The 22,845-nt window shown below is 45.9% G+C and overlaps 1 protein-coding gene across 1 annotated transcript in view; it reads right to left on the reverse strand.

The window, feature by feature from the left end:
- The window catches only part of LOC143774986 (uncharacterized), an 862,433-nt gene that overhangs the window by 128,278 nt on the left and 711,310 nt on the right, over positions 1-22,845 (reverse strand). The window contains exon 93 of the mRNA XM_077262800.1: positions 2,848-2,964. Coding sequence (XP_077118915.1) covers positions 2,848-2,964 — 117 coding nt within the window. The remainder of the gene's footprint in view (positions 1-2,847; positions 2,965-22,845) is intronic.

Raw genomic sequence — 22,845 nt, forward strand, 5'->3', positions numbered from 1 at the left:
TAATTTCAGAGTGATTCTCGTTTTAAAGCTGCTCATCAGCCTTAAATACGGTATATTAATAGAGGTTTTTAATAGATGTGAAGCTGCATTATAGTCTCTTTTGTAATTAAAATAAAATTATATTGTAGATGATTAATTCATATTTTATTTGTGGCTCCCCTTTTTTAATTTGAAACATTAATATTACTGCAAATTGCAATTGAAGTTTGAGTTGTTGGTTGAAAAGTTTTATTTCAAATTAATTAGGTGAGCTATACTTGCTATAAGTGGGTTTTACATATTAAAAAATATTATAATAATGATGGAAAAGTGATTTATTAGGGTATGTGCAGAAGGCATATGCTTTAGGTGGATTCAGCTGGAAAAAAAAAGTGCTGCAAAAGTGCCCCATAAAATGAAAATAATGCACAGCAATGTCAAAACAACATTGCTGTGTACATGTTCCATCTTACATCACGTATTTTAACTGCATCAGAAACCCTCAAGCAGATAATAAAAGTGACTTATGCTTCAGGAGGCTTCCGCTAGCAATCTGCCCACTCTCTGTAAGGGCAGTCTCACACGTCCAGATAATTCCGGTACTGGAAAAAATCGGTACCGGAGTTATCCGTGTCCGTGTGCCCGTGAGCTCACGCAGGCCATACGTGCGGCACACGTGTGCCGCCCGTGTGCCGAGTGGGTACCACATGGAGCGTGTGGTACCCACGCGTGTGGTACCCTGCATCGTGCTGAAGCCGCGATTCATATCTTCTGTGCAGCAGCGTTTGCTGCATAGAAGATATGAATAATAGTGTTTAAAATAAAGATCTATGTGTCCGCCGTCTTCCCACCCCCTGTGCGCCCCCCCCCGCTGTTCTGAAAATACTCACCCGCTCTCTCATTGGCTGTCGCTCCTTCCTGGTCTGGCCCCATCTTCTCCTGTATGCGGTCACGTGGGGCCGCTCATTTACAGTCATGAATAGGCGGCTCCACCCCTATGGGAGGTGGAGCCACATATTCATGACTCTAATCGTCGGCCCCATGTGACCACATACAGTAAAAGGGGCGGCCAGCACAGAACACTGCGAGGGAGGCGGGTGAGTATTTTCAGAACAGCGGGGGGGGGGTGCACAGGGGGTGGGAGGGCGGCGGACACATAGATCTTTATTTTAAACACTATTATTCATATTTTCTCTGCAGCAAACGCTGCTGCAGGGAACATATGAATCGCGGATTCAGCACCAGTGGGGGGGACAGCGCTTACTGTAGCGCTGTCTCCTGCATGCCACACGGACTGCAAACGGAGAAGGTCCGTGTGTGGTACATGTTTTACACAGACCCAATGACTTTAATGGGTCCGTGTAATACGTGCACTCCCACGAACACTGACATGTCTCCGTGTTTGGCACACGGAGACACGGTCCGCAAAAAATCAATGACAACTGCACAGATGCATTGATTTTTATGGGTCTACGTGTGTCAGTGTCTCCAGTACGTGAGGAAACTGTCACCTCACGTACCGGAGCCACTGACGTGTGAAACCGGCCTAAGGCCGGGATTGCACATACGCGAGATAAGGCCAAGTCTTGCAGGTGAAATCCCTCCTCTGGTGCCGGCACTTGGGAGCGAAGCATGCAGCGCCATGTGTTGCTGTGCGACGGCACGCTCCACTCCGGAGTGCCGGAGCCAGAGGAGGGATTTCACCTGCGAGACTTGGCCGTATCTCGCGTATGTGTGATTCCTGGCCAAATTCAAAGTATAGAGGAAAAGACACCGGCTTCACAGCAAAAATGTCTGAAAAGACATCAGACATGTTGGTTCAGAAAAATTACCGATAGCATTATCCTGAAGCAGCTTCATCTTAAAAAAGTACACCAGTGTCTAAAAGACACATTTTGCACTCACCCTTAGCCTACATTTACATGGCCATGTCTGATTTTAGTATCCGCTAAAAAATCACCTGTAAAAACTGCTTTGCTCACATATGGTTTCTGTGTGCAATTAATTTTTCTCTCTCCAGAAAACTTAAGTCACACCTGTAAAACAGACTAAAATAGGACACGCACTGAGTTTTTCTTTGATTGTAGACAAAAAAAAAAGTAATTGTTGATTTATAATACTGACAGTATGCAGATGGGAAAAATCTGAATAAATCTTTAATCACTTTAGTCATGTCCTTTTTTTATTGTTATTTTTGTCACGTTTGACGATCAGTGAGCAGAAAAATATGAATTTCTATCTGTGTTAATGTTAGATGCCTTCTGTGTGATTTTAGGGCATGTTTTTTTTCTTTAAATCTCCTCCAAAGATCTTATTTTTTTGTACTTTATTTGTGTACTTTTGAGGCATTTTAAAATTACAATGCTAAACCTTGATTGGAGTAAACACCACCCAAGTCCTTATGAATATCTACTGTAGGATATGGAAACTTTAAGGCTATGTTCACACGGTGCGTTTTTTGGTGCGGATCCGGAGCGGAATTTCAGCTGCGGATCCGCATCCGTTTTCCATGTAGGTTACAGTACAATGTAACCCAATGGAAAACAAAATCCGCTGTGCCGACGATCCTTTTTTCCCCAGGAAAATCCGCGCGGATTTGCCTGCGGAAAAAAGAAGTACCATGTCAATTCTTTCTCCGGATTCCGCTGCGGGTTTCCAGCAGCACCAATAGGAAACTGCATTTGGAAACCCGCAGTGGAATCCGCAGAAGAAAAAGGATCAAAATCCGCAGCTAAAATCAGCGCTGAATTTTAGCTGCGGTTTTTCAAAACAGGACAGGAAAAAAAACTGATGAAAAAACTGAACGTGTGAACGTAGCCTAAAATTGTAATTCAGTGAAAAAAATGTAGTCCATTAGAATTATCTTACCTTTAATCCTGTATCTCCTCTTGGTCCTGTAGGTCCTTGTGGTCCAAGAGGACCAATCTGTCCTGGGTGCCCAATGGGTCCCCTGAAGCCGCTTAGTCCAGGAGATCCTTTACTTCCCTGTAAAATCATGGCATTTATTTAATTCTAGCTGTTTCCAGCCAGCTAACGCTCGGCATGCTCATTGCTAGTGATTAAACTAAAGTAAATAATGACAACATTCAATAGCGCTTACGCAGGTGGTAAATTAACTTAAAATTAAGTTAATAACAATAATAATAATAATTGAAAATCAGAATAATACTAAGACATTATATTCACAGTGTAAAATCAAAAGCAAACTGGATTCGTGTGGTAATGTGTGGGGACAGAGCCTCGTGTGGTAATGTGTGGGGATGCAGCCTCATGTGGTAATGTGTGAGGACGGAGCCTCATGTGGTAATGTGGAGGGACGGAACCTCATATGGTTATGTGTGGGGACAGAGCCTCATGTGGTAATGTGTGGGGATGGAGCCTCGTGTGGTAATGTGTGAGGACGGAGCCTCGTATGGTAATGTGTGGGGACAGAGCCTCGTGTGGTAATGTGTGAGGACTGAGCCTCGTGTGGTAATGTGTGGGTACGGAGCCTCATGTGCTAATGTGGTGGGACGGAGCCTCGTGTGGTAATGTGTGTGGATGGAGCCTTGTGTGGTAATGTGTGGGGGCGGAGCCTCGTGTTGTAATGTGGGGGGGCGGGATTATGTGTGGTAATATGGTGGGGGGCGGGATTATGTGTGGTAATGTGGTGGGGCGGGATTGTGTGTGGTAATGTGGGGGGTGGGATTATGTGTGGAAATGTGGTGGGGGCGGGATTATGTGAGGTAATGTGGTGGGGGGTGGGATTATGTGTGGTAATGTGGTGGGGGATGGGATTATGTGTGGTAATGTGGTGGGGGAGGGATTATGTGTGGTAATGTGGTGGGGGTGGGATTATGTGTGGTAATGTGGTGAAGGGGGCGGGATTATGTGTGGTAATGTGGTGGGGGGGCGGGATTATGTGTGGTATTGTGCTGGGGGCAGGATTATGTGTGGTAATATGGTGGGGGGCGGGATTATGTGTGGTAATGTGTGTGAGCTACTGTGCAGGGGTTGGGATTATCTGTGGTGGGGGGCAGTATTGTGTGTGGTAATGTGGTGGGGGCGGGATTATCTATGGTGATGTGGTGGGGGGGATTATGTGTGGTAATGTGATGGGGCGGGATTATGTGTGGTAATGTGGTGGGGGGGCGGTGTTATGATCCTTAGTGGTTGAGGATCACAAATTACTCCAGCAAGGTGACTAAACATAGGACAAGCTCTAGGGAGGTGGAAAACTGGACTGACCGCAAAACTGAACCTATCCAACCACACTAGAGGCAGCCGGTGAACGTGTCTAAAATCCTAGACGTCTCGAGCCAGCCTGAGGAACAAACTACCCCTAGAGAGAAAGAAAGACCTCTCTTGCCTCCAGAGAAATAATCCCCAAAAGATATAGAAGCCCCCAACAGATAATAACAGTGAGGTAAGAGGAAGGCATATACACAGGGGTGAAAGCAGATTCAGCAAAAGAGGCCCACTAATTCTAGATAGCAGAAAATAGAAAAGGGGTCTATGCGGTCAGTAAAAAACCCTTACAAAATATCCACACTGAGATTTCAAGAACCCCCACACCAACTAACGGTGTGAGGGGAGAAACTCAGTCCCCTAGAGCAACCAGCAAGTAAGAAATCACATTTTAACAAGCTGGACAAAAAAACATGATGAACGCTGATAATCAGAAACTGAACAAACAAAAACTTAGCTTGTCTTGGAGAGACTGGGAGCAAGGTAGTCACCAGGAATCTGAAGAGCACTGAATACATTGATAGCAGGCAAGGAACTGAGTATCCAGGTGAGCTAAATAGGAAACCAACCAAGGATAACGAACCAGGTGATGAAGCCAACCTGCAGAAAGACAACACTACACAGTACCGCTTGTGACCACTAGAGGGAGCCCAAAAATAGAGTTCACAACAGTACCCCCCCCCTTGAGGAGGGGTCACCGAACCCTCATCAAGACCCCCAGGGCGATCAGGACGAGCTGCGTGGAAGGCACAAACCAAATCGGCCGCATGAACATCAGACGCGACAACCCAGGAATTATCCTCCTGACCATAGCCCTTCCACTTAACCAGATACTGAAGTCTCCATCTAGAGATACGAGAATCCAAAATCTTCTCCACCAGGTACTCCAATTCGCCCTCGACCAGCATCGGAGCAGGAGGCTCAACAGAAGGAACCACAGGTACCACATACCTCCGCAACAAAGACCTATGGAACACATTATGGATGGCAAACGATGCCGGGAGATCCAAACGAAAAGACACCGGGTTAAGGATTTCCAAGATCTTATAAGGACCGATGAAGCGAGGCTTAAACTTAGGAGATGAAACCTTCATAGGAACATACCGAGAAGACAGCCACACCAAATCCCCAACACGAAGTCGGGGACCCACACCGCGGCGGCGGTTGGCAAAGTGCTGAGCCCTCTCCTGTGACAATTTCAGATTGTCCACCACATGGCTCCAAATCTGCTGCAACCTATCCACCACAGAATCCACCCCAGGACAGTCAGAAGACTCAACCTGACCTGAGGAAAAATGAGGATGGAAACCAGAATTGCAGAAAAAAGGTGAAACCAAGGTAGCAGAACTAGCCCGATTATTAAGGGCAAACTCGGCCAATGGCAAAAAAGTCACCCAATCATCCTGATCAGCAGAAACAAAACATCTCAAATAAGTCTCCAACGTCTGATTAGTTCGCTCGATTTGGCCATTAGTCTGAGGATGGAAGGCCGACGAAAAAGACAAATCAATGCCCATCTTAGCACAAAAAGTTCGCCAAAACCTGGACACAAACTGGGATCCTCTATCAGACACAATATTTTCAGGAATGCCGTGCAAGCGAACCACATTCTGAAAAAATAGAGGAACCAAATCGGAGGAGGAAGGCAGCTTAGGCAAGGGCACTAAATGGACCATCTTGGAAAAATGATCACACACCACCCAGATGACAGACATTTTCTGAGATACTGGCAGATCCAAAATAAAATCCATGGAAATGTGCATCCAAGGCCTTTTCGGGACAGGCAAAGGCAAAAGAAAACCGCTTGCACGAGAACAGCAAGGCTTAGCCCGAGCACAAATCCCACAAGACTGCACAAAGTAACGCACATCCCGTGACAAGGAAGGCCACCAGAAGGACCTAGCCACCAAATCTCTGGTACCAAAAATCCCAGGATGACCCGCCAACACCGAAGAATGAACCTCGGAAATAACTCTGCTGGTCCATCTATCCGGGACAAACAGTCTCTCTGGTGGACAACGGTCAGGTCTATCCGCCTGAAATTTCTGCAGCACTCGTCGCAAATCTGGAGAAATGGCAGACAAAATCACTCCCTCTCTGAGAATACCAGCCGGCTCAGAAACTCCCGGAGAGTCAGGCACAAAACTCCTAGAAAGTGCATCAGCTTTCACGTTCTTCGAACCAGGCAGGTACGAGACCACGAAGTGGAAACGGGAAAAAAACAACGACCAACGAGCCTGTCTAGGATTCAGGCGCTTGGCAGACTCGAGGTAAATCAGATTTTTGTGATCAGTCAGGACCACCACACGATGTTTAGCTCCTTCGAGCCAATGTCGCCACTCCTCAAATGCCCACTTCATAGCCAACAACTCTCGATTACCAACATCATAATTTCGCTCGGCAGGCGAAAACTTTCTTGAAAAGAAAGCACACGGCTTCATCACAGAGCCCTCAGAGCTTCTCTGCGACAAAACAGCCCCTGCTCCAATCTCGGAAGCATCAATCGCGACCTGGAAGGGGAGAGAGACATCTGGCTGACATAAGACTGGAGCTGAAGAAAACCGGTGCTTAAGGTCCCGAAAGGCCTCCACGGCCGCAGGAGACCAATTAGTCACATCAGAGCCCTTCTTGGTCAAATCCGTCAAAGGTTTAACCACACTAGAAAAATTAGCGATGAAACGACGGTAAAAATTAGCAAAACCCAAGAACTTCTGAAGACTCTTAACAGACGTGGGCTGAGTCCAGTCATGAATAGCCTGGACCTTGACTGGGTCCATCTCCACAGTAGAAGGAGAAAAAATAAAACCCAAAAAGGAGACCTTCTGTACTCCGAAGAGGCATTTTGAGCCCTTCACAAATAAAGCATTAGCACGCAGGACCTGAAACACCATCCTGACCTGCTTCATCCTGCCCTTGAGAGAGGGCCAGCAACGCTTTTTCTGCCTGATTCTCAAGATTAGGCTCCTCATAAAGCAATCCAAGAGCCAGAAAAAACGCATCCACATTAAGCAGTGCAGGATCTCCTGGCGCCAGAGAGGAAGCCCAATCCTGCGGGTCGCCACACAACAAGGAGATAACAATTCTTACTTGCTGAGCGGAATCACCAGAGGAACGAGGTCTCAGAGATAGAAATAACTTACAATTATTCTTAAAATTCTGAAACCTAGATCTATCTCCAGAAAACAACTCAGGAATGGGTATCTTTGGTTCTGACATAGGGCTATGAATAACAAAATCCTGAATACTTTGCACCCGTGCAGCAAGATGATCCACACTAGAAGTCAGAGTCTGAACATCCATGTCTGCAGCTGAGCTCAAAACCACTCAGAGTTCAAGGGGATGAAAGAAGCTAGACAGACTGCAGCAAGAAAAAAAAAAAAATGTACTCAGGTCTTCTTTTAATCCCACTTCTGCGATGCATAAAACACTTTTTGGCCTGCTATACTGTTATGATCCTTAGTGGTTGAGGATCACAAATTACTCCAGCAAGGTGACTAAACATAGGACAAGCTCTAGGGAGGTGGAAAACTGGACTGACCGCAAAACTGAACCTATCCAACCACACTAGAGGCAGCCGGTGAACGTGTCTAAAATCCTAGACGTCTCGAGCCAGCCTGAGGAACTAACTACCCCTAGAGAGAAAGAAAGACCTCTCTTGCCTCCAGAGAAATAATCCCCAAAAGATATAGAAGCCCCCAACAGATAATAACAGTGAGGTAAGAGGAAGGCACATACACAGGGGTGAAAGCAGATTCAGCAAAAGAAGCCCACTAATTCTAGATAGCAGAAAAGAGAAAAGGGGTCTATGCGGTCAGTAAAAAACCCTTACAAAATATCCACACTGAGATTTCAAGAACCCCCACACCAACTAACGGTGTGAGGGGAGAAACTCAGTCCCCTAGAGCAACCAGCAAGTAAGAAATCACATTTTAACAAGCTGGACAAAAAAACATGATGAACGCTGATAATCAGAAACTGAACAAACAAAAACTTAGCTTGTCTTGGAGAGACTGGGAGCAAGGTAGTCACCAGGAATCTGAAGAGCACTGAATACATTGATAGCAGGCAAGGAACTGAGTATCCAGGTGAGCTAAATAGGAAACCAACCAAGGATAATGAACCAGGTGATGAAGCCAACCTGCAGAAAGACAACACTACACAGTACCGCTTGTGACCACTAGAGGGAGCCCAAAAATAGAGTTCACAACAGTGCGGGATTATGTGTGGTAATGTCATGGGGGGTGGGATTATGTGTGGTAATGTGGTGGGGTGGCGGGATTATGTGTGGTAATGTGGTGGGGGGCGGGATTTTGTGAGGTAATGTGGGGGCGGAGCTACTGTGCAGGGGGCGGGATTATCTGTGGTGGGGGGGCAAGATTATGTGTGGTGATGTGGAGAGGGGCAGGATTATGTGTGGTAATGTGGTGGGGGGGCCGGATTATGTGTGGTAATGGGGTGGGGGCAGGATTGTGTGTGGTAATGGGGTGGGGGCATGATTATGTGTGGTGATTTGTGGGGGGCAGAGCTACTGTGCAGGGGGCGGGATTAGCGAGTAATCATGATGCCTCTTATTTATATAGATTTGTAAGTTAATATGCAACAAACTAACTATGATTTCCATATTTATTTTCTCACAGTTAAAGCTAAGGGTATGTGCACAAGTTGCATTTTTGTCACATCTTTTCTGCACAGTTTTGTCACAAAGCCTGAACTATTTCCTAATTCCAAAAAAGTGAATGGGATTCCTGAAGTCTCATGCACAAATTGCTTATTTTTTTACTTGCAGACTTGAAGAAGATTTAAATCTTTAGCAAGTCAATTCTTCAGCATTGCAGATTTCATATTTATTAGGGAAAAATCTTCAAGAAAAATCTGTGAAACACCCCATTTGTCAAAAATGTGGCAAAAACATGCTCCTTTTACTCTGCGATTTTCCTGCAAAGAGATGCAAAGATGGTGTAGAAATTTCTGCAGCAAATGCTTAAAGGCGTTGTCCACTACTAGGACAACCCCTTCTTGAACTAAATGTTTGGCCCCGATAAAATGAAAAAGTCTATACTCACCTCCTATGCCGGTGCCTTTCCCGTGGTGTCGACACTCACTCCCCCTGGGGCTTTAGTGCACTGCTGTGACATGTGACCCAGACACCCAATCAGTGCTGATATCACTGAAGAGGAAGTCCTAGCTGCAGCTGATCACTGACTACCTCTTCATGTTCAATCTGTATGTAGGCGGTGACAGTCATGCCAGCGCTGATTGGGTGCCAGAGTCACAAAAGCCTCGGGGAAAGCGACTGCGAACACTGCGGGGGCTGTGCCGGCACAGGAGATGAATATAGGTTTTCTATTTTATCGTGGTCAAACATTTAGTTCAATAAAAGTGGACAACCCCTTTGTTAGAGCTGGCGGAACGCACCGAATAAATATAGAGATGGTAATAAGGTGCGTTCGCAGCCCGGGGTCCACCGTGCAGAGATGGTTTCTGATGCTAGGTAATGGTGGCACTATATGGCAGTACTATGCCAGAATAAACACAGGCTCTGTCACCCTGTATGAACTGATGCAAGTTCTGTTGCTTCACAGAGTCGCCGGGAAGCAAAGGAAACACAGCGCCCTGTTAGCAGTTACAGGGTGCAGCAGATGGACGCTAGCAGGATCCCTGAAATTCACCCCCTTTATGTTGATGATTGATCTTGCTCTGGCCCTCGTTGGCTTTTGAGCCCGCGCCTGAGGACGCCCTGAGTCAGATGCTGAGATCAAGTGGGAGTTCCCACCCTACACTGACCGGTTGTCAGGACTAATAAAAGATTACCGCACAGAGTATGTACAGCGCCGCTCTGGCGGACGCCACTGGCTTGACGCAGTAAGGATTGTGCTCCAGTGTTTAGGATAGCACTTTCAGGTGCTAGATAGCTCCAACATTCGTGGGCATTCAACATCATTAGGAATGGGAATGATTAAAGAGCATTCACCAGAACAGGCATTTATCCACACACACGATAACAGGTTTATACTAGCGCATGGCCGTGCGGCCATGCGAACCTTTTATAGCTGGAGGTTTCTAGGACCTTCCTAGTGGTCCAATAGGAGCTGCCACAGGACCTGAACATGTGACCCCCGACCTCCAATGAGAGGTCTTCCCTTGGGCATGCTCAGAAGAAGAAAAGCAGGACTTAGTCCCAGGAGCACCTGCTGGCCACTGATCAGTGCTGGTTATAATGGCTGAACCTGGAACGGTAGCAGTAAAAAACGCACAGTATCTGCCTGAGCCAGGCGCTGGGACCGACATCTCTGCTGAGCAGGCTCGACTGCGGCTGTAGGAGAATGAGAGACTGCAGTGGAGGTGGTTCATGATCCCCCCTGTGCAGCGGCGGGAACTCGACACCTAACACCCTTTTATGTGTGTACACAACCTTAACCTCTTAAAGACAGAGCAAATTTTGAGTTTAAACCCATTTTTGAAAATATCAGAATTTTGGCCAAATTTTTGAAAAATTAGCAATGTTCAATCTTTAGATTTTTATATCCTTAAACCAGTTAGTCTTGCTGTACAAAATAATTAATAATAAAATTTCCCATATGTCTACTTTACATCTGCATCATATTTGAAACATAATTCTTTTTTTGCTAGGAAGCTAGAAAAGTTAAATGTTTATCAGCAATTTCTATTTTTTTCAAGAAATTTACAAAACCTGTTTCTTTAGGGACCAATTCAGATTTAAATGGAGTTTGAGGCACCTACAGTTGAAACCAGAAGTTTACATACACTATATAAAAGACACATATGCATATTTTTCTCAATATGTGACATGAAATCAAAATAAACCTTTCCTGTTTTAGGTCAATTATGATTACCATAAGTATTAATGTTTGCCAAATGCCAGAATAATGAGAGAGGGAGAATGTTTTAAGGATCTTTTTTGTCATTACTGCAAGGTCAGAAGTTTACATACACTAAGATTACTATGCCTCTAAACAATTTTGGACTGCCCATATGATGTCATGTGTTTGGAAGCTTCTGATAGTTTTTTTGGCAACATCTCAGTTAATTAGAGACACACCTGTGATTGTATTTTAACCCTTTTCTGACCTCGGATGGGATAGTACGTCCGAGGTCAGAAGCCCCGCTTTGATGCGGGCTCCGGCGGTGAGCCTGCATCAAAGCCGGGACATGTCAGCTGTTTTGAACAGCTGACATGTGCCCGTAATAGGCGCGGGCAGAATCGCGATCCACCCGCGGCTATTAACTAGTTAAATGCCGCTGTCAAATGCAGACAGAGGCATGTAACCGGCGCTTCAGGCCAGGTGGCCGGAAATGAGCGCATCTCCAACCCCCGTCACATGATCGGAGGTCGGCGATGCTTGTACATTGTAACCATAGAGATCCTTGAGACCTCTATGGTTACTGATCCACGGTAGCTGTGAGCGCCACCCTGTGGTCGGCGCTCATAGCACACCTGCATTTCTGCAACATAGCAGAGAACATCAGATCGCTGCTATGTAGCAGAGCCGATCGCGTTGTGCCAGCTTCTAGCCTCCCATGGAAGCTATTGAAGCATGGCAAAAGTAAAAAAAAAAAGTAAAAAAATGTGAAAAAATAAAAAAATATAAAAGTTTGAGTCACCACCCTTTCGCCCCAATCAAAATAAATCAATAAAAAAAAAATCAAACCTAAACATATTTGGCATCGCCGTGTTCAGAATTGCCCGATATATGAAAAAAAGCATTAACCTGATCGCTAAACGGCGTAGTGAGAAAAAAATTTGAAACGCCAGAATTACGTTTTTTGGTCGCCGCGACATTGCATTAAAATGCAATAACGGGCGATCAAAAGAACGTATTTGCACTGAAATGGTATCAATAAAAATGCCAGCTCAGCATGCAAAAAATAAGCCCTCAAACGACCCCAGATCATGAAAAATGGAGACGCTACGAGTATCGGAAAATGGCACAATTTTTTTTTTTTTAGCAAACTTTGGAATTTTTTTTCACCACTTAGATAAAAAATAACCTAGTCATGTTAGGTGTCTTTGAACTTGTAGTGACCTGGAGAATCATAATGGCAGGTCAGTTTAAGCATTTAGTGAACCTAGCAAAAAAGCCAAACAAAAAACAAGTGTGGGACTGCACTTTTTTTGCAATTTCACCGCACTTGGAATTTTTTTTTCCCGTTTTCTAGTACATGACATGGTAAAACCAATGATGTCGTTCAAAAGTACAACTCGTCCCACAAAAAATAAGCCCTCACATGGCCAAATTGACAGAAAAATAAAAAAGTTATGGCTCTGGGAAGGAGGGGAGTGAAAAACGAACACGGAAAAACGGAAAATCCCAAGGTCATGAAGGGGTTAATGCACACCTGAAACACACTGTTTCTTTGTGTTGTATCATGGGAAAGTCTCAAGAAATTAGCCAAGATATGAGGAAGATAATTGTGGACTTCCACAATTCTGGCTCATCCTTGGCTACAATTTCAAGATACCTAAAGTTGCCTCATTCATCTGTACAAACAATTATACTCAAACAAGGTGGGAATGTCCAGACATCATACCACTCAGGAAGGAGACAGGTTCTGTGTCCCAGAGATGAACCTGCATGTGCATATCAACCCAAAGACAAAAGCAAAACACCTTGTGAAGATGATGGTGGAAGCTGGTAAGATTGAGTCAATATCTACAGTGAAGTGAGTACTGTATCAACATGGGCGGAAAGGCCACTCTACCAGGAAGAAGCCATTACTCCAAAAGAAACATAAAAAGCCAGATTAATGTGTGAAAATGCACATAGAAACACAGATCTTAATGTTTGGAGACATGTCTTGTGGTCTGAAACTAAACTTGAACTTTTTAAGCATAACGACCATCGTTATGTTTGGAGGAAAAAGGGAGAAGCTTGGAAGACTAAGAAAACCATCCCAACTGTGAAACACAGGGGTGGCACCAACATGTTGTGGGGTTGTTTTGCTGCAGAAGGGAATGGTGTATTTCACAAAATAGATGGCATCATGAGAAAGTGGCATAAGGTGTTATGGCTGGACCTAGTGGTTAGGAGCACCTGGAATGACCTGATAGTCAAAACTGAAAAATAGAGCGAGCTCTGGGAAGTGGGAGCTCTGCTGACCGCAGCCCTAATCTATTATCACACACACTAGAATTAGCCGTGGATCGTACCTGACTCTGCCTAGACGACTCTTCACAGCCTAAGAGGTAACTACCCCTAAAGAGAAATATAGCCTCACCTTGCCTCAGAGAAATTCCCCAAAGGAAAAGAGCAGCCCCCCACATATATTGACTGTGAGTTAAGAGGAAGGCACAAACATAGGAATGAGACAGGTTTCAGAAAAGGAGGCCCGACTTACTAAATAGACAGAAGATAGATAAAGGGATCTTTGCGGTCAGCACAAAAAACTACAAAAAGCCACGCAGAGTAAGCAAGAAACCCCCCGCGCCGACTCACGGCGCGGTAGGTGCCACTCTGCAACCCAGAGCTTCCAGCTAGCGAGACAATATCATGATAGTCAGCTGGACAAAACTTAGCAGGTACTCAGAAATATATTCAGCACACAAATGAACAACAAATGAGCTTAACAGGGACTTAGCTTCTGCTGAAGTAGACAGGTCATCAGGAGATCCAAGTGAGATCTGAACCAGTACAGATACATTGACAACTGGCATCAGGTAACGATCTGAGCAGAGTTAAATAGGGGAACCAGCCCAGTCCTAAACGATGCAGCTGAGGAAGCCACCTCCAGACCAGCAGCTCCACTTTCAGCCACCAGAGGGAACCCACGGACAGAACTCACAGAAATACCATTCCTGACCACAGGAGGGAGCTCGAGAACAGAGTTCACAACAGTACCCCCCTCTTGAGGAGGGGTCACTGAACCCTCACCAGAACCCCCCGGCCGATTAGGACGAGCCAAATGAAAGGCACAAACCAAATCGGCAGCATGGACATCGGAGGCAAGAACCCAGGAATTATCTTCCTGACCATAGCCCTTCCATTTGACCAGATACTGAAGTTTCCGTCTCGAGATACGAGAATCTAAAATCTTCTCCACCACATACTCCAATTTTCCCTCGACCAACACCGGAACAGGAGGGTCAACGGAAGGAACCATAGGCGCCACATATCTCTGCAACAACGACCTATTGAACACATTATGGATGGCAAAAGAAGCTGGAAGGTCCAAACGAAATGACACTGGATTGAGAATTTCAGAAATCTTATAAGGCCCAATATAATGAGGCTTAAACTTAGGAGAAGAAACCTTCATAGGAACATAACGAGATGACAGCCAAACCAGATCCCCAACACGAAGTCGAGGACCAACACGGCGATGGCGGTTAGCGAAACGTTGAGCCTTCTCCTGTGACAATGTCAAATTGTCCACTACATGAGTCCAAATTTGCTGCAACCTGTCCACCACAGAATCCACACCAGGACAGTCCGAAGGCTCAACCTGCCCTGAAGAGAAACGAGGATGGAAACCAGAATTACAATAAAAAGGTGAAACCAAAGTAGCCGAACTGGCCCGATTATTAAGGGCGAACTCAGCCAATGGCAAGAAGGTCACCCAATCATCCTGATCAGCAGAAACAAAGCATCTCAGATAGGTCTCCAAAGTCTGATTGGTTCGTTCAGTTTGGCCATTTGTCTGAGGATGGAAAGCAGAAGAAAAAGACAAATCAATGCCCATCTTAGCACAAAAGGACCGCCAAAACCTCGAAACAAACTGGGAACCTCTGTCCGACACAATGTTCTCCGGAATGCCATGCAAACAAACCACATGCTGGAAAAACAACGGAACCAAATCAGAGGATGAAGGCAACTTAGGCAAGGGTACCAAATGGACCATCCTAGAGAAGCGATCACAAACCACCCAGATGACCGACATCCTTTGAGAGACAGGGAGATCTGAAATAAAATGCATGGAAACATGCGTCCAGGGCCTCTTCGGGACCGGCAAGGGCAAAAGTAACCCACTGGCATGAGAACGGCAGGGCTTCGCCCGAGCACAAGTCCCACAGGACTGCACAAAAGCACGCACATCCCGGGACAAGGAAGGCCACCAAAAGGACCTAGCCACCAAATCTCTGGTACCAAAAATTCCAGGATGACCAGCCAACACCGAACAATGAACTTCCGAGATAACCCTACTAGTCCATCTATCAGGGACAAACAGTCTCTCTGCAGGACAGCGGTCAGGTCTATCCACCTGAAACTCCTGCAGAACCCGCCGCAAATCAGGGGAGATGGCAGACAAAATCACCCCCTCTTTGAGAATACCAGCCGGCTCAGAAACTCCCGGAGAATCAGGCACAAAACTCCTTGAAAGGGCATCAGCCTTCACATTCTTAGAACCCGGAAGGTATGAAACCACGAAATCGAAACGGGAGAAAAACAGTGACCATCGAGCCTGTCTAGGGTTCAACCGCTTGGCAGACTCGAGATAAGTCAGATTCTTGTGATCCGTCAAGACCACCATGCGATGCTTGGCGCCCTCAAGCCAATGTCGCCACTCCTCGAATGCCCACTTCATGGCCAACAACTCCCGATTGCCAACATCATAATTACGCTCAGCAGGCGAAAACTTTCTAGAAAAGAAAGCACATGGCTTCATCACAGAGCCATCAGAACTTCTCTGAGACAAAACAGCCCCTGCTCCAATCTCAGAAGCATCAACCTCGACCTGAAAAGGGAGCGAAACATCTGGCTGACACAACACAGGAGCCGAAGAAAAACGACGTTTCAGCTCCTGAAACGCCTCAACGGCCGCAGAGGACCAATTCACCACATCCGCACCTTTCTTGGTCAAATCAGTCAGTGGTTTGACAACACTAGAAAAATTAGCGATAAAGCGACGGTAAAAATTCGCAAAGCCCAGGAATTTCTGAAGGCTCTTTACAGATGTAGGCTGAGTCCAATCATAAATGGCCTGGACTTTAACTGGATCCATCTCGATAGTAGAAGGGGAAAAAATGAAGCCCAAAAAGGAAACCTTCTGAACTCCGAAGAGACACTTAGACCCCTTCACAAACAAGGAATTAGCACGAAGGACTTAAAACACCATTCTGACCTGCTTCACATGAGACTCCCAATCATCCGAAAAGACCAAAATATCATCCAAATATACTATCATGAATCTATCCAGATACTTTCGGAAGATGTCATGCATAAAGGACTGGAACACAGATGGCGCATTAGAAAGCCCGAATGGCATCATCAGATACTCAAAATGGCCCTCGGGCGTATTAAATGCGGTTTTCCATTCATCGCCCTGCTTAATACGCACAAGATTATACGCTCCTCGAAGATCTATCTTGGTAAACCAACTAGCCCCCTTAATCCGAGCAAACAAATCAGACAATAGAGGCAAAGGGTACTGAAATTTGACCGTGATTTTATTAAGAAGGCGGTAATCTATACAAGGTCTCAGAGAACCATCCTTCTTGGCCACAAAAAAGACCCCTGCTCCCAACGGTGACGACGACGGGCGAATATGCCCTTTTTCCAAGGACTCCTTTATATAGCTCCGCATAGCGGCGTGTTCTGGCACAGATAAATTGAAAAGTCGGCCTTTAGGAAACTTACTACCAGGAATCAAATTAATAGCACAATCACAATCCCTATGAGGAGGCAGGGCACTGGGCTTGGGCTCATCAAATACATCCTGGTAATCCGACAAGAACTCAGGTACTTCAGAAGGAGTGGAAGAAGAAATTGACAACGCTGCAACATCACCATGGGCCCCTTGACAACCCCAACTGGACACAGACATAGATTTCCAGTCCAATACTGGATTATGGACCTGTAGCCATGGCAAACCCAACACGACCACATCATGCAAATTATGCAACACCAAAAAGCGAATATCTTCCCGATGTGCAGGAGCCATGCACATGGTCAACTGGGTCCAGTACTGAGGCTTATTCTTGGCCAAAGGCGTAGCATCAATTCCCCTTAATGGAATAGGATGCTGCAAGGGCTCCAAGAAAAAACCACAGCGCCTGGCATACTCTAAGTCCATCAAATTCAGGGCGGCGCCTGAATCCACAAATGCCATAACAGAGTAGGATGACAAAGAGCAAATCAAAGTAACGGACAAAAGAAATTTAGGCTGTATAGTACCAATGGTGACAGACCTAGCGGACCGCTTAGTGCGCTTAGGACAATCAGAGATAGCATGAGTGGAGTCACCACAGTAAAAACACAGCCCATTCTGACGTCTGTGCTCTTGCCGTTCAGTTCTGGTCAAAATCCTATCACATTGCATAGGCTCAGGCCTCTGCTCAGAGGACACCGCCATATGGTGAACAACTTTCCGCTCCCGCAAACGCCGATCGATCTGAATAGCCAAGGACATTGATGCATTCAGACCAGCAGGCGTGGGGAATAGGGTTGAGCGAAACGGGTCGATCATTTTCAAAAGTCGCCGACTTTTGGCTAAGTCGGCGTCTCATGAAACCCGATCCGACCCCTGTGCTTGTCGGCCATGCGGTACGCGACTTTCGCGCCAAAGTCGCGTTTCAATGACGCGAAAAGCGCCATTTCTCAGCCAATGAAGGTGAACGCAGAGTGTGGGCAGCGTGATGACATAGATCCTGGTCCCCACCATCTTAGAGAAGGGCATTGCAGTGATTGGCTTGCTGTCTGCGGCGTCACAGGGGCTATAAAGGGGCGTTCCCGCCGACCGCCATCTTACTGCTGCTGATCTGAGCTTAGGGACAGGTTGCTGCCGCTTCATCAGAAGCAGGGAGAGCGTTAGGCAGGGTCCACTAACCACCAAACCGCTTGTGCTGCAGCGATTTCCACTGTCCAACACCACCTTCGGTGTGCAGGAACAGTGGAAGCTATTTTTTTTTTTTTTTCCCCTCAGCGCTGTAGCTCATTGGGCTGCCCTAGAAGGCTCCGTGATAGCTGTATTGCTGTGTGTACGCCACTGTGGAAACCAACTGCTTTTTTCAAAGCACATATCCTCTTGTTCCTTCCTTTCTGCACAGCTATCTTTTTTGTTTGTCCACACTTTTTATTTAATTTGTGCATCAGTCCACTCCTATTGCTGCCTGCCATACCTGGCTTACATTACTGCAGGGAGATAGTAATTGTAGGACAGTTTTTTTTTTTTTTTTGTTTTTTTTTTGTGGGAGATTAAGATTGGCATTTCTGCTACAGTGCCATCCCTGTGTGTGCCATCTCTCACTGAGTGGGCCATAGAAAGCCTATTTATTTTTTCCGTGATTTGTGTTCTAAAATCTACCTCAACACAGAAACACTACATCAATCAGTGGGAGAAAAATATTGGCCTCAGTCAGGGCTTGTGTGCCACTGCTGTGTGTGCGCTATCTCTCATTCAGTGGGCTATAGCAAGCCTATATTTTTTTTTTTTTTTTTTTTTTAATATTATTTGGTTTCAAAAGTCTCCCTGAAAAAAAAAAAAAACCTAAAAAAACAGTGGGAGAGTAATATTGCCCTTTCAGCTTGTGTGCCAGTCTTGACTCCTGGGTGTGCCACCTCTCTCCCTCTCATTCAGTGGGCCATAGAAAGCCTATTTATTTTTTTTTTTAAATATTATTGGGTTTCTAAAGTCTCCCTGAAAAAAACAAAAAATACATAAAAAAACAGTGGGAGAGTAATATTGCCCTTTCAGCTTGTGTGCCAGTCTTGACTCCTGGGTGTGCCACCTCTCTCCCTTTCATTCAGTGGGCCATAGAAAGCCTATTTATTTTTTTTTTTAAATATTATTGGGTTTCTAAAGTCTCCCTGAAAAAACAAAAAAAACCTAAAAAAACAGTGGGAGAGTAATATTGCCCTTTCAGCTTGTGTGCCAGTCTTGACTCCTGGGTGTGCCACCTCTCTCCCTCTCATTCAGTGGGCCATAGAAAGCCTATTTATTTTTTTTTTTAAATATTATTGGGTTTCTAAAGTCTCCCTGAAAAAAACAAAAAATACATAAAAAAACAGTGGGAGAGTAATATTGCCCTTTCAGCTTGTGTGCCAGTCTTGACTCCTGGGTGTGCCACCTCTCTCCCTCTCATTCAGTGGGCCATAGAAAGCCTTTTTTTTTTTTGGTTTTTTTAATATTATTTGGTTTCTAAAGTCTCCCTGAAAAAAACAAAAAAAACATAAAAAACAGTGGGAGAGTAATATTGCCCTTTCAGCTTGTGCGCCAGTCTTGACTCCTGGTTGTGCCACCTCTCTCTCTCTAATTGTGGGCCATAGAAAGCCTTTTTTTTTTTTTTAAATATTATTGGGTTTCTAAAGTCTCCCTGAAAAAACAAAAAAAACCTAAAAAAACAGTGGGAGAGTAATATTGCCCTTTCAGCTTGTGTGCCAGTCTTGACTCCTGGGTGTGCCACCTCTCTCCCTCTCATTCAGTGGGCCATAGAAAGCCTATTTATTTTTTTTTTTAAATATTATTGGGTTTCTAAAGTCTCCCTGAAAAAAACAAAAAATACATAAAAAAACAGTGGGAGAGTAATATTGCCCTTTCAGCTTGTGTGCCAGTCTTGACTCCTGGGTGTGCCACCTCTCTCCCTCTCATTCAGTGGGCCATAGAAAGCCTTTTTTTTTTTTGGTTTTTTTAATATTATTTGGTTTCTAAAGTCTCCCTGAAAAAAACAAAAAAAACATAAAAAACAGTGGGAGAGTAATATTGCCCTTTCAGCTTGTGCGCCAGTCTTGACTCCTGGTTGTGCCACCTCTCTCTCTCTAATTGTGGGCCATAGAAAGCCTTTTTTTTTTTTTTTTTTAATATTATTTGGTTTCTAAAGTCTCCCTGAGAAAAAAAAATAAATAAATTAGGTGGGAGATTAATATTGACATTAGTGCTTGAGTGACAGTCCTGCGTGTGTGTCATCTCTGTGATTTTGTGCCACAGAAAACAGAGTGTGTAACATTGTGCCTGATTTTCCTTGTGGTCTCACCAACCTGTTAAGGGATATTGAAATCATACTGAAGTTATAGCTCACCGTGTAAGTTGTTTGATAGCAACAAATAAAGTTACTTTGGTTAAGATTTTAAAACAATGAGGAAGTCTGGTGCAAGAGGTCGTCGTGGGCGTTCATTGTCAGCTGGTAATGATGGTAGTGGTAGTGGAGCATCAGGTGGTCGTGGGGATAAAAATATTCCACCTAAGTCTGGAGCTGTGGAGCCAGTTTCGTCGTCAGGCTACACAAGGCCTCGAACGCTCTCTTTTCTGGGAGTAGGAAAACCGCTTTTAAAGGCGGAGCAGCAACAGCAAGTTTTGGCTTACATTGCAGACTCAGCCTCTAGCTCTTTTGCCTCCTCTTCCGAAACTGGTAAATGTAAAAGCAGCGCGTCGCTTGTGGATGTTCACGGTCAGGGACAAGTCGCTTCCTTGTCCTCCTCAGCAAAAACTACAACAAGAGAGAAGGATGCAGCAGGCGACACAACGGGTCACTCCATGGAGCTCTTTACACATACCGTCCCTGGCTTAGAAAGTGAAACATTTAACAGGCCATGCCCATTACAAGTATATTCTGACATGGAGTGCACTGATGCACAGCCACAGCCAGAGTACTATGCTGCTCCTTTGACTCAGACCACCACATTGCCCTCTCAGGGTACAGATCCACAATCAGACCCTGATGAGACTATGTTGCCCCGCCACGAACGCTATACCACCGACCGACACAGTGACACAGACGAAGTTGCACACGAGCTCGAAGAGGAGGTAATAGATGACCCAGTTATTGACCCCGATTGGCAGCCATTGGGGGAACAGGGTGCAGGCGGCAGTAGTTCAGAAGCGGAGGTGGAGGAGGGGCCGCAGCAGGCATCAACATCGCAACAGGTTCCATCTGCCGGGCCCGTATCTGGACCAAAACGCGTGTCAAAGCCAAAACCTGTTGGAGCACAGCGTTGCCATCCGGTTAAAGCTCAGTCTGCAATCCCTGAAAAGGGATCAGAGTCTAGGAAGAGTGCAGTCTGGCATTTTTTTAAACAACATCCAACTGATCAGCGCAAAGTCATCTGTCAAAAATGTTCAACTAGCTTAAGCAGAGGTCAGAATCTGAAAAGTCTAAATACTAGTTGCATGCATAGACACTTAACCACCATGCATTCTCAAGCCTGGACTAACTACCAAACGTCCCTCAAGGTTGTAGCACCCTCGGCCAATGAAGCTAGTCAGCAACGCAACATCCCTTCCGTCACTGTAAGGCCACCATTTTCCGCACCACCGGCAGTATCTGTGCAGGTTTCTTTGCCAGCCAAAAGCAGTCAGGGTCAGGGAATCACCAGTTTTGTAGGAGGAAATATTGCATGTAGGGCACCGGCGGAAACAATACCGTCTCCAACCGTCTCTCAGTCTGCCATGTCCACCGGCACACCCGAAAGTTCCACGATCTACAGCTCTCCAGTCCAGCTCACCCTACATGAGACTCTGGTTAGAAAAAGGAAGTACTTATCCTCGCATCCGCGTACACAGGGTTTTAACGCCCACATAGCTAGACTAATCTCGTTAGAGATGATGCCCTACCGGTTAGTTGAAAGCGAAGCTTTCAAAGCCCTGATGGAGTACGCTGAACCACGATACGAGCTACCCAGTCGACACTTTTTTTCCAGAAAAGCCATCCCAGCCCTGCACCAGCATGTTAAACAGCGCATCGTCCATGCACTCAGGCAATCTGTGAGTACAAAGGTGCACCTGACTACAGATGCATGGACCAGTAGGCATGGCCAGGGACGTTATGTGTCCATCACGGCACACTGGGTGAATGTGGTGGATGCAGGGTCCACAGGCGACATCAATTTAGGGACAGTTGTGCCTAGCCCACGGTCTAGGAAACAGTTGGCTGTAGGCGTTCGCACCCCCTCCTCCTCCTCCTCGTCCTCCTGCAGAAGCTACAGCTCTTCCACAGAACGCAGTCGGCCAACCACTCCATCGGCAGATGACACTGTTGCACACCAGTTGTCCCATTATGGGCCAGCTACTGCCAAGCGTCAGCAGGCTGTATTGGCTATGAAGTGTTTGGGCGACAACAGACACACCGCGGAAGTTCTGTCCGAGTTCTTGCAACAAGAAACGCAGTCGTGGCTGGGCACAGTAGATCTTGAGGCAGGCAAGGTAGTGAGTGATAACGGAAGGAATTTCATGGCTGCCATCTCCCTTTCCCAACTGAAACACATTCCTTGCCTGGCTCACACCTTAAACCTGGTGGTGCAGTGCTTATTGAAAACTTATCCTGGGTTCTCCGACCTGCTCCTCAAAGTGCGTGCACTTTGCTCACATATCCGACGTTCGCCTGTACACGCCAGCCGTATGCAGACCTATCAGCGGTCTTTGAACCTTCCCCAGCATCGCCTAATCATAGACGTTGCAACAAGGTGGAACTCAACACTGCACATGCTTCAGAGACTGTGCGAACAGAGGCGTGCTGTTATTTATTTGTGGGAGGATACACGGGCAGGCAGTAGGATGGCAGACATGGAGTTGTCAGGTGTGCAGTGGTCGAAGATACAAGACATGTGTCAAGTCCTTCAGTGTTTTGAGGAATGCACACGGCTGGTTAGTGCAGACAACGCCGTAATAAGCATGAGCATCCCCCTAATGCGTCTGCTGATGCAAAGTTTGACGCACATAAAGGAGCAGGCGTCTGCACCAGAGGAAGAGGGA

The sequence above is a fragment of the Ranitomeya variabilis genome, chromosome 5 (genome assembly GCF_051348905.1).
Source record: "Ranitomeya variabilis isolate aRanVar5 chromosome 5, aRanVar5.hap1, whole genome shotgun sequence".
Classification (NCBI taxonomy): Eukaryota; Metazoa; Chordata; class Amphibia; order Anura; family Dendrobatidae; genus Ranitomeya; species Ranitomeya variabilis.